The 17,870-nt window shown below is 30.8% G+C and overlaps 1 protein-coding gene across 3 annotated transcripts; it reads right to left on the minus strand.

The window, feature by feature from the left end:
- Positions 1-12,844: 12,844 nt before the first annotated feature.
- Positions 12,845-17,563, minus strand: LOC128155700 (tetraspanin-9-like). 3 transcript variants are annotated; one of them, XM_052817538.1, is made up of 8 exons: positions 17,434-17,563; positions 16,828-16,910; positions 16,331-16,564; positions 14,146-14,220; positions 13,860-13,973; positions 13,552-13,752; positions 13,339-13,422; positions 12,845-13,023 (listed from the first exon to the last, which is right to left on the minus strand). In XM_052817538.1, the coding sequence occupies exons 2-8, from the start codon at positions 16,891-16,893 to the stop codon at positions 12,940-12,942; spliced, it is 858 nt and encodes a 285-aa protein (XP_052673498.1). In that variant the 5' UTR covers positions 16,894-16,910; positions 17,434-17,563; the 3' UTR covers positions 12,845-12,939. The 3 variants fall into 3 exon arrangements, with proteins under 3 accessions (XP_052673498.1, XP_052673500.1, XP_052673501.1); XM_052817540.1 differs by having other exon boundaries at positions 17,449-17,522; XM_052817541.1 differs by having other exon boundaries at positions 16,828-16,924; positions 17,434-17,481.
- Positions 17,564-17,870: the final 307 nt, after the last annotated feature.

Here is a 17,870-nt window from a genome sequence, read left to right on the forward strand (position 1 = left end):
TCCTCCATTGTGGTAACAAGAATTCTTGTAGATAGATTTACATTGTAACAAGATTATTTTATAGTTTGTCAAAAATGCAATTATTCCATATTATATATTCAATCAAAATCTTATTTTCAGAATATGTGAACACTTTGATTATATATCTCTATTTATTCATAATTCTTTGATTATAAATATCAGATAGTTTAAAGTGTTCACCAGGTGCATTTTATATTTTTATGATAAAATAAACGCTGAAAAATCAAAGCATATTTCAATCATTACTTTGCAGAAAAACATTTTACGTTCTTTGCATCATAAACGCACATCTATTGGAACTCAGTTCAACAAAAATACCTTTTAAAGTTTGTATGAAACTCAATCATTAAATTTAATAAGTAGAGAGTTTTGTGATTTTTTGGACAACTTGGATAGGCATGGGTGCAGTTTTAAAAATTTGAATTTTAAATTCTCACACAGACTTTATAAAATCAGAATGTATTTCTGATGCAAAAAAAGTATTTGTTGCGAAGATAAACTTAAATTGACTTTATAAAAATATTAACAAGTATATCGACAGTGATGTTCAACGCAAGTTGTAACGCAGTAAAAGTTTCAATTGAATGATCGAAAGGTTTTAATAATAGCATTGATCTCAAGAGTGTGCACAGTGTGGTATTAAGGTTGAAATGCATTTATAATCATTATTTCTTTATAATAATAGTAATATATGATGAAGCGAATTCGAATGTTCACTGAATACTGATTGATAAATATAGCAGGTTTGTGGAATATCTTTGATATAATTATTATCATGATTATGCTGAAACCAATTTGGCAGACCAAATATATTATTTCTGTATAATATGCTAGCTGCTACGATTGTTTATATTACAGAAATAGTTTATCATTTTCACATATAACATTTTGAAATGAATATCAATTACAAGGAAGCTAAACTTTTGAGATCAAAATATTACTTTGTTTTAATGAAAGATTACGAAATCCTTGTACTGTAGTTTAGGAGCTAAGGTAATCAATATCTTGCCTATATTTCAAAGAAAATTAGTTATTTAAATATAACAACAAGCTTTGACAAGCAACAAACAACAACTCTTTGAATAGCTCATCGTTGAGGATCGGGGAAAAAAATCATTATATTGCATGGTTAAATCTAATAGTGTTTAAAAAGAATTGCAATCGAGGCAATTCGTTTGTAAGGGTCGTTTGATTTTTACCACTACATTAGAAGTGAAAATCTGTCACATTGTTGATCGTTGCCAAGATAACGAAATACCACTTTTTAAGACTATTATTATCCTATTTGATTTTTATCTTAGATTTTAAATTCCCTAAATTTCAAAATTCACTATTTAACAACGTAAATTGTCTAAATTTTGGTAAATAATATGCACATAATTATCTCAAATATACATAGGGAAACATTTTAATCTTTTCCAATAATTTGTGTATAATTATAAAATGTTGACCGAGTGCCAGAGCAAAAGATAGCGGATATGCTCTATTTAAACGAATAATTCAACAGTTGTTACATAAATAATTAAGGTTTTTGAATAGTTCGACATGCATGCATCCATGGTCGGTCACATGCAACTTTAATTTGATGCTTCATCTATTTTAACATAAACAATTTTACCATTAAAATTTTGTATTTATTACTTTAACTTCAATAAAATTGGTTTGACACACGTTTTATAGCAACTCGGTTAAATTTCAATTACTTTACTATAGATTATCACCCTTTATTTAATCACAATTTTGTTATGCCTTACGTGTAATTACAAATAACATGTAGTTTTGCCCATTATTCATTATATAGCAATACTCATATCAGATTCATATCAACAATAAAATCTTTATCTAAACATTATCTTTGCAAATAAAAACATTAGTTTCCAATTTGTATTACTCAGATTATCAAATTATCAAACTGAATTGTCAATACACTTAACGAGGCATTGTACAGTCAGAGTACACACTCTTTCGCGCAGCGTTTCATTTGCATTGTGACGTCATCTTTTTGATCAGTTGACGCCATGGCGTTATGGTTTTAACTGAAGAATAGGTTCAGCAAACCTAGCCCTCTCTCACAATTTTCTCACAACTTTCCCTAACTAAGTATAGCTTAACTTATATATCAAAAAAGTTACCATATATTTTATATTTATGACCCTTAATATGTCGTGAAAATGTATTATTATTAGCTTAGAATTGTCGGGTTGTCGAAAAATCGTCCATTTTTATAAAATGATGTTTCGTGAAATGTTTTAGTTACTTGCTTCGTAAGTAAAAGATTTCACAACATTATATCAGATTATGATATAATATAAAAAACATTGAATTTTCAAAACTGTCAAAAAATTCATAAAAATTACATAATGATGAATTAAGTTAAGACAGTGATATTTCGTTTCATAAAATACTTGATTAAGTAATTATTGTTTATGAAATACAATCATTTAAAAAATTAAACACGTATGAAGAGGTATGTAAAAGGGTTCATCTGTGCAAAATATTGCTTTCTTCTGCTTTATCAACGTTCTTCTTTTCTGTGAATAAGAATTATAATCGGTTATTTGATTTCAAGAGACCAAGGCACGTTGAGCTCAAACTTTTAAATTTAATTTTTATTACATTTTTTATATTAGATTAATATGAGAAATCGTCAAATTTAAAAATCAAATATTACTTTTTACTATCAATATGCAGAGTTTAAAATTCTTTATTTGTAAACAAAGATTGAGTCTTGTTATTGTTTACATATGTGTTTTATTGGTATAAGTTTCAAATGAACACGCTGAATCAGTTTATCTTGTTTGCCACGAATCACTCTGTCCAAGAAATGGCAATTCCCAATAAAATATCAGCATTATTTTGTTGTTGCTCCGTATTTTAAAATACACAACCTTCATTGTTTTGTTGCCTTTCATTGTTTACCACATAAGATTTCCTGGCTGAATTTCCTCCAGCTTGCCAACATACCAAAAAAGGTATTACAACTAGTGTCTGTAACGACATTAACCATGGTAACTGTACTTAAAATTCAGGTTATACTTTCAATTATCTGAAATTTTATTCCTAATGCAGCTTAAAAGTCAGATACCAAAGATGATTGTTTAACATTAGATTTGCATCATTATTGTTTTTCATGATATTATTGGTAATTTGTTTTTATACCCGCACTTTCTAAAGAAAGTTCGGGTATATTGTTGTTACTCTGTTCCGCCTGTCCGTCCGTCCGTCCGTCTGTCAAGTTTTACTTTCTCAAACTGCTCTTACATCTTATAAACCAGCAAACTGAACTCTTGGAGTATGATTTTGGGTATCATGTTGTTTTGTAAAAAGGTATCAAAAATTCTCTGATAGTCCTGGGGGTCAAATAATTGGTAAAAAATGACGTTTTTTCACAAAAAACCTTCTTCCTCAAACTCCTCTTACATTTTCAACGGTAGACAAATCATCTTTTGGAATATATTTCAGGGTATCCTATAGATGCGCAATAAGGTTTCGGAATTTTCAATTTTGTCCTGGGGGTCATTTAATGGCTGAAAAATGACGTGTTTTTTTTTTTCCAAAAAAGTGGTTTCAAAAACGTCATTTTTTTTGGCAGTGGCCAAATGATCTTCTAGAATATGATTAGGGGTGTCATATTGAGGTGTGATCAGGTTCCAGAATTTTTTTTTTATTAAGGTGATCAGTGGGCAACCAAAAAATGACGTTTTTTTTGCAAAAAAAGTATGGTTCCCAGAACTCCTTTTACAACTTTTGGAGTAGCTACGTCATCTCTTGGGATATAATTGGGGCTGTCCTTAAGATGTGCAATAAGGTTTTAAAAATTTAAATTTCATCCAGGGAGTCGAATAGTAGCAGAAAATTGACGTTTATCGCTTCAAAAAAAAACATAGATCCAAGAGTTCCTCTTATGATTTAATGGATAGACACATCATATCTTGGGATATGATAGGGACTGTTATATAGATTAAGGGACTTGCTGTTTGAGGGGGTCAGGACCACCCACAGGGCCCATGACCTACATAACATTTGATGCTCCTTGACATCCGAAACATGAATATATATGGTTTAGGGGTTATGATTATAACAGTTTCTGAGATATATGGTAATTTCAAATTCAATGTTAGACCCTACACCCTTTGACCCCCCCCCCCCCCAAAAAAAAGTGGTTGTCTAACCCAAAATGAGAAAAATCAAACCAGGGTGCACAACTAGATATGCAGGCCTATCATATCCTAGAGTTTTGTACTATTCTGTTCAGCCATCTCTGGGAAACAAGTTCAGAGTGGGAAAGAAAAAAAAAAGAAGAAGACGAAGAATAATAATACATGTATTAAGAACCGTACAAAAACAATAAGTCTTCAAATTTCATTCGGGAGACTTAATAATAAAGATTAAATAGAGATTGGATCATCAAACATCAATAATTTAAAAATAATTGACAATTTCTGATTCTAAGGGGGTCAGGATGACCCCTTAGGGTCATGACTTACATGCCATAATGATCTGATGCGCCTGCATGACCTAAGGAGGAATAATATCTTTGGATTAAGGTGGGGATCTCAATGGTTTTTACGATATTTGATAATTTCAGGAAGAGCACTTGGGATCATGACCTACATACCATCTTAAATGCCTTGAACAAAGAAACAATTATATAATATGTACATGATGTATGATTCAATTTAAGAACCCAGATATAGAACAATCATATGTTTTGTAATACTTCCTATGTATATATACATGTATACTACATGTATTAGTTTGTGTTTTGTTCTATACTATTCATGTTCATGGCTGTAGTATGGCTTAGTCTTAATTTAAATTACATTAAAAAATTGTCAAATATATGACTTGGAACCCCCCCTCCCAAATAAACTCAAATATAAACAGTTCTCCATCCCCCCCCCCCCTCCCTTGTCGAATGATCTATTAAAATCAAAATATAATTTGGGTGTCTAAAAACTTTTATAAATTGGTAAAAAATGTTATTCTTGATGAAAAAATTACATTACACCTTGCATAATTGACAAATGATCAATTGAGATATGATCAGAGGTCATATTTCTACCTTGGGATCAATAAGTAGTATTCATTGACAAGTTAAAATTAATAACAATAAATGATTCAAATTATAAATGTTTATACTCCACATTCACCCCCCCCCCCCATCTAACCTGGTTATAAAGATTCAGTCTTCCTAGTACATTCTTACATGTGTACAGATGAGTAGCAAATTTCAAATCATTTCTTGATTGCTTTTTCTCTCGTGATTCACATTAACATTTTGGAAATTGCTTAATTCAATTTTTAAGATTTATAAACAAAATGTTATATGCATCACTGCCATGTGTGTATTCGCCTGTTTGGGGCAATTGTAAAGTCTCCTAAACAAAGCAGTGACATCATTAGGCTAGGAATTACCCACATGGATCAAACACTACTGTATAACATATGAATAAGATAAAATACATTATTATTTCTAGTTCTAAAATGTCAGGGTGTCTCCAAGGGGGCATAATCTATATACAATTTTACGCACAATGACACAATTAAAGAGCAAAAATAAATTATATGGTTTAGGGATTAGGATCTCAGATCTCAGAAGTTAACAAAATATACAGTGTATCATATCATTTCCTATTTTATAAAGGCGGGGGGGGGGGGTTAAAGACAACACATGGGGGTCATTAATGTACTTTACACCATTTGATGCATCATAATGACATTAGAAGATATTTTGTATTTTCCTGTTTCGTGAGGTCAGAACAGTATCATAAGGTCATGACTTACATTGTATTTGATGCATTATAATACATTAAGAAAGAAATACTCCTTCCTTCCTATTATAATTTACTCATATAAAAATGATAAGTGTCTACACTTACTTACATGTAATACACAAATTTAATAAGAAATTGTTTATACAGGGTCAATATGGGGTCTACTCAATAGTGTAAGTCTGAAAAATGAAAAAAAAATAACCTTTGCAACTAAAATGACAGACACTTTACAAATGCGATAGGATAGGTAACGATGATAAGCATATTTAAATATTAAAAGATGATGATACAGTATGCTGTCAAAGGGAGATCACATTTAGAAAGTGAAAGTAGAACTTATATATGTATGCTGGCATCTCATTATATTGTGCTACTGCTATACATTTATTATGCTTACCTAAATTGGTCAACATCATAATGATAATCCAATTAAAACACAATAATGAATTCCTTTAGCTGATCTTAAATAATCCTTTTCTGCATACGGAAAACACAGACATGTATGTATAAGTGTTGCTAAAACGCGGAACGGAAAACGGAACGGAAAGCGGAACGGAATGGAAAATATCATCACGTTTATCGCTTAAAAAGGGTATAGACTGACCAGAAACGATTTACTTTATATCTTTTATTTAAATCTAATGAATGATTATCAACATGTTGCTATCTTATTAATATTCATATGAATGTCTATCAATTATAGCATTGTAGTCATTCGGCTTTTGTTGAGTACGAAATGGAAAAATCAAATGTATACGAATTGTGAAACATTAACATGATTAAATGAGCAAATTAGCTGTAACTTTTTACTTATTTTTCTTATATGGTATTGCTGGCATATCAGCGTAACGTACGCAGTTAGTGAAAACGCTTTATGCGTGTTTTGAGTATTTTTATATTTCAAATATGATGTACATGTATATACTTACATCAAAATTGAATTTTCGGTGTTCTAGACGATCTTTTATCATACAGACAATACAGTATCATTGAGATGGAAGAAAAAAACCGTAGGACTGACGACATTAAAAATTAAAATACAGTAAACATTAAAATGCCCGGTTATTTGTGAAACTAGTAATTTGTGAAACTAGTATTTTTAGCAATGCAATTTTGTTTACGTTTGCATTACGCATTACTAAGCAGTTGTTTATTCCAGCAGCTATATACATATGATCCGAATAGAGAGCTCTAGACGTTGCCTGGTTTGATTTTCCAATTATATATTGGGACTATAGTCTGTCCATCCCAAAATATTCATGCAGCACATTTGGATGATTTATAATGGAAAATGTTGACATCTTTTCTCCATTTGGAAGTCACTCAGAAGACTTTGCACAATTTTTCAACACTATCATTCGGGTCTGTTGAAATGCAAAACCCCGTAGACTTCTTTATTTTTAGCCGTGTATTTATACCAGCTGATAAGCTAGGGAGGACGTTCTAAAGAAAGAATAATGAGAATGTTTAATGCTTCTAAAAGAGAGTCGCTTGAACCCTGAGGTATATAAAAATATACAGCATAAAGTGAATCGAGGATATTTTGTTCTGCTTTCCGTTCCGTTTTCTGTTCTGCGTTTTAGCAACATCCATGTATGTATACACATGAACCCATCTAATCGAAGAGTTGGGTAAAACTAGTACCCGCTTATGAGACATGCAGACCTGTGTTGTGTACGTAACTTCAGACAAAGATCAGTCATTTGTAACATGCATGTATTTTTATGACATATTCTTCAAATCCACTTGCACTATTTAATAGGTAAATAACAGCTTTAAGGTGGCGCAGGACACCTGCATATTGTGATGTACATGTATATTTCCTATTAAGATAAACAATAAAGTATATTAAATATTGATTAAATATTTACCCCCAAATAATGTTACCTAACATTGAAGCGCAATGGGTTAGAGCGTTTACATGTCTGTAAGAGCATTGGGGTCCAAGGTGTATTTTTGGTAATTTTACAATTGATATAAATGAATTTTCATGGGGAGGGGGGGTCTGGACCCCTTACTCCCACCCCTTCTCTAAATCTGTGCACACGATGATGTTCATGTAGGCACACAAAAGCATATCTAAAACCGGCAACCGCCACGGGGAGGGGGCATAATTTAATTTTTAATTTTGTTTGTAATAATTATATAGACCATTATACTTTCTATGACAGAAAATGTTAACATTATTGATTAACTGAAAATTTACTGCAAACCAAATTGCACATAAAGTGCTGCTCATGTCACGATGTGTATTATCATATGGGAAAGGATCTCATCCTTCAGTTATGAAAATTATAGATTATAAATTTTAATTGTATTACCGGAGCTTGCATGTAGCCTTCATTTTTAATTAAACTGGTACAAAAAAGTGTTATTTAGGGGCAAACACATGGTGCGGGTATTACTGTCTAATGACAGCATCTAGTTTATTTTAGTGATGATTTTACTTTTGTGTATTAAACAGAAAGTAAAATGTGATTGGTCCCTTAATATCAGCCCAATAATAATAGTATGACTTGCCAAAAATAATAGCGCATAGATTATATTTAAAAAAATGTACCTCCAGAACTATAACGGTGACCACACCATCATTGATGCTCGGGGACTGTGACAATAGTTTATATCTAACATCACTTTAAAATTGAGTGATAAATTGTCCCATATGATAAATCACAATATGCAAATAATGTTTTCATGACGAAGTCTATATAAGTAAGTCCTTCATCTTTGTAAAATAAACATATATATTGCAGTAGAGATGGTTAGGTTTATAGTGTACAACAGGTGCAACGCTGAAAGATCAAACCAAATCTCAATCAATACTTTGCAAAAAAAACAACATTTTATGTTCATAAACGAGCATTAGCGCAAATTTAGTGATACTTAGTTCAACAACAAATACATTTAAAAGTTTGCATGAAACTCAATCACTAAATCTTATAAGAAAACTCTTGTTATGGAGAGTTTTATAAAAATTTAATTGCAACTTTGATGGGCATCGGTGCAATTTTTATAACTGCATTTTGATTTCACACACAGACTTTGAAAGATCAGAATGAATTCCTGATTAACTGAACAATATACGTCGCAAAAAAGTTAAATTCCTTGCATGTTCAAAGAGATACATGTATGGGCTAATGCAATTAAAATGAGAAATTGACTTGTTATTTCGCTATGTATGAACATTTTATGTACAAGAAATGTTTTTTCGGCAATCATTTAAAGTGAAATAAAATTAACATGCAATTAAAATTCTAATTATCGTTTTTTTTTAAACAAACCACGAAGCGGATCAGTGATGATATAAAAGGATCGTGTGTATATATATATATATATATATATATATATATATATATATATATATATATATATATATATATATATATATATATATAAATATATATATATATATATTGCCTGCTTGCCTGCTGATTTAAAATACTGGTTCCATATTGATAGAACTGTACAACTGAATGTTACTTGCTACGACAGAGATTATTTGGATTTAAAATGTATATTCAAATTAAATCTTTTATAATATAAATCAATGATACATTTATAGGTTTACCTGGACAGGATGTAACTAAAATTGTGTCTCAATCTAAGTTTTGCATTCAAATCCATAATTCAAATAAGAACAAGTATATCGACACTATTATTCAATGAAAGTTGTTACACAGTCAATTTTCAATTGAATGATCGAAAACATTTAATAATAGCATTGATCTTAATAGTATGTGCATTGTTACGTTAAATGTGAGATGAATTTAAAACCTTTATTAAAATCGTACTTTCTTCTTTTATTTTATTATTACAGTATTTAATATATCATGAAGATGGTGTACGCCAACTGAATTATTGATATTAATTGATAAATACAGCAGAATAAGGGAATGTTACAGATAACGTTAACACTAATTTAATGGAACGTAAATAGCATTTCTATAGGACATGCTAGCAGCTACGATTGTGTATATTACGGGAATTTTTTTTATGGTTTTTCACTTAAAACACGACTTTACTATTTTCTTATATATCAAAATGACTTATATAAATTTTGAAATGAATAGCAATTGATCAGGAATCCAAACTTTTAGGAACAAAAAATATAACCTTACTTCAATGAAAGATTATGAAATACGTTTACTGTAGTTAAGGAACTAAGGTAAGCATCATCCTGCCTAAATTATATTTAAAAAAAAGGTTCGTTTTCCAAAATATCACAACAAGCATTTTATCATACCTAGCTCTTAAATTAGCTATTCGTGAATTGTCGGGAAAAATCATTAGATTGCACGGTATACTCATCATAATGTTTTAAAAGAAGTGCAGTCGAGGCCATTTGTATGTCAGGGTTGTTTGATTTTTCCACTACATTAGTATCGAAAAACTACCACATTGGTAATCGTTGCCAAAACAATTCTTGCAGAGATTCATTGTGAAAACAACATTTTATTCTTTTCAAATATCTTATTATTTTTTTTATATTTTATGGCATGTTGACAGAGCGCAAAACAGATCGGATAGGCTCTATTCAAACGAATAACACAACCAGTATTAGGCTTAATAATTTAAGTTTTGTATATAGTATGCCATCCATGCAGTAGGTGTACATGCATCTTTAATTTGCCGCTTCACTTATTTTAACATAGACGTATTTATTACTTTAACCCAACGTCATTCAAACTAACGTGACAGGTTTTATAATGACTCTATTGAATTCCATTTCTTTTCACCAGGTAAACACACTTTTAAAAATAACACGTTTTTTATGTCTTACGTGTATTTAAAAATGTGACGCGAGGCGAACTCGTCAACACAATTTAACAGGGTACGTGGTTTTTATTGTGAATATGATAAATAAAGTATTTTATCCACACTAAATCACCCATAGTAGCTCAATTTCCTTTGAATGTTGTAAATCCCAAGAAATAAATTCCAGTGTATATTGATAAACCTTTACTCTTATTTATAAAATATGAACCAATTCTATTCTAACATTTATTTCTATATAATTAAAAGCATGTAAAAATAAAAGAATGAAATTGAACACATTTAATCCCAACTTCTTTGAAATCCTAGTTATGATTTATTTACCCAAAACTTACCAATTGAAAATCCAATTTAATGACCAAGATAAATCTAATTAAATGATTTAATATACGATCAATATTTGAATTTTACCAAACACCAGAACTTGCACCTTGGTAAATATTTCGGTGAAGTTCGGTGTAAAAGTACCGAAATTCTAGTTCACCGGCTACACCTTTTGAAATAATTTACCCCGTTTTATACCAGACCAACCCGCAATGACAGATACAAATGGACACTTAATAGAGATGCTCCTCGCAAACTCCCCCCCCCCTCCAAGACTAAACCCTACTGTGATTAAAGAAGTTGGGCAGCATTGAAAACAATTAACAACAAACATTAAGCACTATTTACATAGCAATTCACTACTGCAGAAATCATTTAATCAACTCTAAACTACAATATTTCATAATATACAAAAAGTTACAATGTAATTAAATCATATTGATTATGTTCTTAAAATTTATAACAAAAATAATCTGCAGCTCTGACTATTATTTATAGTTGAGAATTGCCAAAATAAAAATCGGTTATTTTTCTATGTATATTAATCCAATATACTGAATTGAATTGACAAAAGATATGAGAATAAATTTGATAAACACATCAATTAATGAAAAATATAGCTTTTCTTTCTGTATCTTGTTAAATAATGATTTTAGAGTGAAAACTCCAAAACTGGCAATCAAGATATCTTTCTTTTTCAAACATTTTTCTTCAGAATTTAAAAAGTATAATGAGATTTTGTTAAGAAAACTATAACTTCTTGATTGAAAAGGCGCTGTTTTACAGACAGAATGCTTAATTTGCTGAATCAGTTTATACTTTCACTGCCTTGCAGTTTCGGCATATTTAACACTTTCTTAAATGTAAATATGAATTAAAAATCGTTTACTTGCTATACAATATTGCATACAGATATTATCAGATTGGTCTCAAAATTATAGTTCTTAAGTAAACGGATTGCTTATATTTGATCAATGTTTTATAACTATGCACTCGTATGCCACTCTATTCAGGTACTTGTGTATTCGAGAGCTGAACATTTAAAACTCCTCCTCTCCAAAACTGTATATATTTTTTTTTTCAACGGAAGCATGTTGATTCATAATTCTATTCATTAGGGTGAACACTTAGAAGTTCTGTTGAGTGTATTTGTGATTTCCTCACTAAATAACACAGATAAAATCAAAGTACTGAAGTACTGAAAGCCGGGTTCTTTTGGTGTGTCTTTATGCATATTGTGTAGTAAAGACTGAATATCTCTCTTTCTCTCTCTCTCTCTCTCTCTCTCCTCTCTCTCTCTCTCTCATGCTTTTAATGTCGGCAAAGTATCAGAGAGCGACCAAATTTTGTAAGCGGCTATAAACAAAAAATATGTCTGTCTAGTAGAAATTAAAAAGTTCAACAGTTGCTGCCTTGAATTTTGCAACAAGCATTATATAATCAATCCCCATTTCTTCATCGCGCAGCAGAGTAGTTCATGGAAATTCATGCGCATTGTATGTGTCCAAAATGCATAGTAATGTTTTAAAAACACGTTATTAATAAGAAAACTAAAAAAGATAGACAATTCATTCGAAATTTAAAAAAAAAGAAACAAAATGACAACACCTTTGACAAAACGTGGCTCTTTGTATAACTATTTGGTATAGCAGAAGCTTTACCTTGACGCTGTTTGGTTTTTTGTTTACTTTTGAAGTTGTGCTATTTATAGTAACATTGGCGATTTGCCTGCCTATAGCCAGGACTCTGCTTTCAGCAGAGCCCGGCTAAAAATATAAAAGAAAATATATAAAATCTTTCCACCCAAGATAAAAGTTGTTCAGACATGATCAAGGACATAAATCACATTGAATTTTTTTAAATATGTAAATGTGTGTAGTTTTTACCAACCATTCATTACTCTTTTACCACCCTTGGTGTAATTGAATATTTAAATGACAACACAAGCAAATTTTGCAAAGAATTTATAAAAAAATAAACAATATGAACTTCAATTTCAAGGTCTTTGCTGTTTCTCCGTGTATCAAAATACACAGCACTGTCATTATGTTTTGGCCACATCAGAGATATTCGCTGATTTGTCTCCAACTTGACAACATACCCAAAATGCAAATATCACAGCGAGTACCTGTAACGACATTTACCAAGATTATTTTACTGTTAATTGCTTGACATACACAGAGTTATCTGAAATTAATTTGCAATACGCCTTTAATGTCAAGCACCAGAAATAATTGTTTTATTGCATTATTGTCATTGTCATCATTGCCATTGTAATTATTGGAACAATGTTTATTTTGGGGATGAATTTACTTTCGTCTATGAAACAGAAACTAACTTTTGTGTAATCCTATTATATCAGATATCAGGTTAGTATGACTAATGTTATATAACTTGCATAAATATATCAATTCGCGCGTAGATTATATCTTAAACGTTGTACCTCAATAACTATAACTGTAACCATTACACCGATAATGCTCGGGGACTGTGACAGTAGTTTCTCCTTAAGTGCATCGTAGCAACCCTTAATTAAAAGAATGGTGAATAAAACATAAAAACATTTGATAAATCACAATACGCAAATAAAATTGAACGAGGATTGACTATATACGTCTGTCCGTTATTCTTATGCAATAAACATATAAATTACAACCTTGGTATTGTATGTTCCAGTATGAACGCTTGAATGACAGGCAGTCGGAGCTGTGGTGTATGTGTTTTCGTCAACATTGAGGCAGCAGGTCTTTGGGATGTTTGAAACAGCAGCATGACAGCTTCCATCATCAGTACACCAATACGTACTATCGAAATCATTTTTTGTAGAAACTACAGGATTGACTCCACAACAGTCAAGCTGAAGAAAATAGAGTAAATGTAAAAAAAAAAAGAAGAAGAAAGGATGACTAAATTTCATTCGCCAGTTCATTTAATCAACTTCATGTAGATGTTGCATGTGCCTACCGTCATAAACATGTAATTCCAAGCATTTGATATGGAATTTCTGTTGGTAAGTGTATCTTCTTTATAATTATCTTTCAAAGAGACGATCAGCTTGTCTTTTACTTCATTCTCAACCTAGGAAAAAGAAATATTTTGAAACTCTTCGTATTAAAATTTTGCATGTAATTTTTTCATTTGATTCTATCGGATATAGATAAACAACTGTATGCAATAGAGAATATTTTTACTAATTTGTTTCATTTTCTGAATTTGGATGTACTAGTATTATTATAATTTGAATACGCACAGTGTTTTTCATTGTAAACCACAAAATTATGACTGCAATCTTCATTACAAGTAAAATCAACACTAAGACTGCATACTGAAACAAAAAAAAACCCATTGTAAATGTATGTACAAGTACAGATATTTGGTTCTATAATGCTTGCATGTTTGGTCATCTTTGGTGAGTCGCTCATTGGAAGTTTTGACAGCTTTGGACTGGAAAAAAAATCAGAAGCGAAATAAATCACAACGTTTTCAGTATGAATAATATAAGTGTTTGTAGTAAAAAAAAATATTTTAAATAATATTCTAATTAAGGATTATAGTAATTGTAAGGTTTTTTTTTTATTAAGGTCTTCTGTTTCCAACGGAAGACCTTATAGTGATTATAATGTTTCTTTTTAAGGTCTTCCGTTTCCAACGGAAGATCTTATAGTGATTGTAGTGTTTCTTGTTATTTATTTTTTTCATTTTTTTTGTCCACAAGATTTCTCAGAGATGGCTTGATAGATTTTTTTGAAATTTTCAGGACTGATAAAGACTGATAATATATCGAGGTGTTTTTTTCATTTTTTGAAAATTCATTTCTGGTCGTCCGTTTCCTGTCCCGCAATAAAAAACCTTGTTCCTTCGAAATCTCAGAATCGGCAAACACTTGAACATCTAAACTTTGGTGGATAAAAGACCTATGTATGTAGATGTGTTTAAACAATTTTTTTGTTCGTCGTAACTTCCGGTTGTCACCGGAAGCACTTCAAAAATAATTATTTTTACGCATTTATTTTTTTTCTCCATAAAATAAATATATAAGTATAAATCTATACATGAGTTTATCGATTTAACTGTTTTTATTCGATAGTTTTAGTTACTTTGATAAATAGTAATGTAAGATAGCCAAGTAAACAAGAAATGATAAATCAAACTTTCATTGAGCACTTCCGTTTGTCCGTTTCCTGTCCCGAGACGAAATAGGTCTATCATCCCACAAAGTTTGTTTGTTCAAGTCGTTATCGTTTGTGAGACATCGTCGAAATAAGGTTTTATGGATGTACATGTGTTTACACAATTTTTTTTTAATCCAGCGTAACTTCCGGTCGTCACAGAAAGTACACCGAATTTTGATTTAAAAAATATGTTAGTTATTTAGCATGGAAGTAACATTTTAGGTATAAAAATACAAAAGTCATCCACAGGTGGTTAAAAAAATCTGCTTCCGGTGAGACATCTCAAATATCCCAGGTAGCCTTTTTTCTAAAAACAAAGAACCCACAAGATCTCAGAAACTGTGAGAGATCAAGACACAAAACTAATATGGATAATGGACATTTGATTGAACGTGTGTTTAACGGGGTTTATTTGGTCGTACGTCACTTCCGGTTCTCACTCGAAGCGTTCAAGCAATAAATTTTTTTTTTTAACATTAGATTTTCTTAAAATTTTACTCAATGTAATAAACAGTAACGTATCGTAGGTAAATGTACTAAAATATCTACTTTTAAATTCTTAAATCACTTCCGTTTGTTCGTTTCCGGTCCCGAGACAAAAACCATTTCTGAACGAGATATTATAACTAAAAAAAACTTGAACATCCAAACTTTGAGGAAAGACAAGGCAATGTATGAAAATATGTTTACTGTATGATCTGTATGAACCTGCTTAACTTCCGGTCGTCACAGAAAGTTCTCAAAAATTGACATTTTGTCTTTTTTGTTTGTTTATTTTTTGGGAACTCCTGTACAGTATATATTATATCCATTTTCTGTTTACAAAATAACTGGATTTTTTTTACTGATTAATACATGAGGAACGGAAGACCTTTTTGTTGCTATAGCAACAAGAGTCTAGTTATACAGTATATTTATATTGCTGAGAAGGGATACCAATTTTAAGTTTTTGACAGATCCAAAAGAAGGGGAGAGAAAGATACAGAATGAAAGTAAACTAATATGCTGAACCAATAATTGCCTAAAGGTTACCAACTGACATTTCCATTCTGTCACTTTTTCAAGAAAAGTATAAAATAGAATTAGTTTTTGTGATAATTGTAAATTAAGTAACGAAATCAAAAACAATCCCTTTTATGCCAAAAATTGAAGACTTTAAAGAAAGATAAACATCGTCTGTATCGATGCGCAGGAAATATTATTTTGAATTTCACAAAAGATCATTAAAAGACATTTTCAAGTTACAATACATTCTCAACTAACCGTAACCAGCATGAACTTATTTTGGCAACAAGCTCCAAACAGACCAAGCCCTGCAATCAGTAGTATGAACGCTCCAATAACTATAATCAGAGTGGTTAGATTTTTGACAAGGCTGCCTGCTTCGAAGGAGCCCACTGGAATGGAATCCAAAAGAGGCTTGATGTGATCAGTGTTGATGTTGGACACGTCTGTTAAAGCTAGGGCCCCAGCTATGACCAGCCCTAATCCCATGAGCTGCCAAAAATCATATGTTCAGCTTTTTTGATGGTTCAGAGAACAATAAGTAAACATTAAAGCTTTGTAAAAAAATTTTGTTAACCTAATTTCTAAAAAGAAAAGATTCCAGGTCGAATATTGTTTATATAAAGAAGTTATGTTTAACATAGTTCAAATTGATTTTGATTGACATGCGTTTCTACAATGGCAAGAATAATTCGTTGCTGTTTTGTTTTATTCATTTGTTTTTGTTTTCATTCAGCTTTAGTTTTCGTACTCACAAAAAAAATTATGTTGATGATGACCAGAAACACAGTTCCGACTTTTCCGCAAAACCCACGAGCCATGTTCACTCAATTCATGTCTAAAATGTGAGATCTGTTTTCATTGCAAGATTTCAGGTACGTGATAATGAATATAACATCAAAACTCGAAATCCTAAATAGGCAATCTTCAAGATACATTACCATACGTTACCTAAGCATCTGAAAACATGTATTTTTTTTGCTACCTAATATATTATATTTAATTTATATATTTTTATATATATTTAATTCCGATTTTGCAATCAGAACCATTATGGTTTATGTCTTTTTAATTTCAATCATCATACATCTGTCATTCCGATGACTTATACAGGATTTTCGACTTGTACATGTATGCTATCAATCAGGTAATTCTGAGACAGAAACTTTATTCCTAAAATCTGAAGAAGGTATACACATAGACAAAGAACAGTTACATACTGTAAATATCATTTCAAAATTTACAACAAGAAAAAAGAAAAAAAATCAAATTAAAGTAGAAAAAGGTCATGATAATCCTATAAAATGTTAAATATTACTTTTATCTTTTTTAAGATATCAAAAGTCAGAAATCATATCTACCTCATCGAGTGTTACCTTTTACTGTAGGCCTCCAACAATTTCCAAGTCAGCTGAATGTATGCAATTCAAAGTTTTAAATACTCGAGCGGTGTAAATTTCCACTGCAAAAGACACACCTGAGAGGTTTCTCTTCAATATTTCAATTGTGAATAATAATTGGTTTAATAAATATTTCATGAATAAATCATCATAATTTATTTTAAAAAACAAATCAAGCGAAAACTTCATGATATACTGTGGTTTCATCAATATTCGTTGAATGCCAATTTTCATGAATTTCGTTGTTTAGTTGATCCACGAAATTAAATGTTCATTGAAGTGCAATTTTTATTGACCTTTTGTATTGAAAGGGTCATTGGCCACGAATTTAAGTATCCTTGAAACTGTGATTTTCACTTTATCCACGAAAATTGATGACCTTGAATATCAATAAAACC

This window comes from Crassostrea angulata, chromosome 7, assembly GCF_025612915.1.
Source record: "Crassostrea angulata isolate pt1a10 chromosome 7, ASM2561291v2, whole genome shotgun sequence".
NCBI classification, from domain to species: Eukaryota; Metazoa; Mollusca; class Bivalvia; order Ostreida; family Ostreidae; genus Magallana; species Magallana angulata.

Coding starts and splice junctions, on each gene's coding strand:
- LOC128155700 (XM_052817538.1), bottom strand. CDS start 16,893: ATGGCTCGTGGGTTTTGCGGAAAAGTCGGAACTGTGTTTCTGGTCATC. Junction 16,565..16,827: donor TCATCAACATAATTTTTTTT/GTGAGTACGAAA, acceptor GATTTTTGGCAG/CTCATGGGATTAGGGCTGGT. Junction 13,024..13,338: donor TTACAGTTATAGTTATTGAG/GTACAACGTTTA, acceptor ATGTCGTTACAG/GTACTCGCTGTGATATTTGC.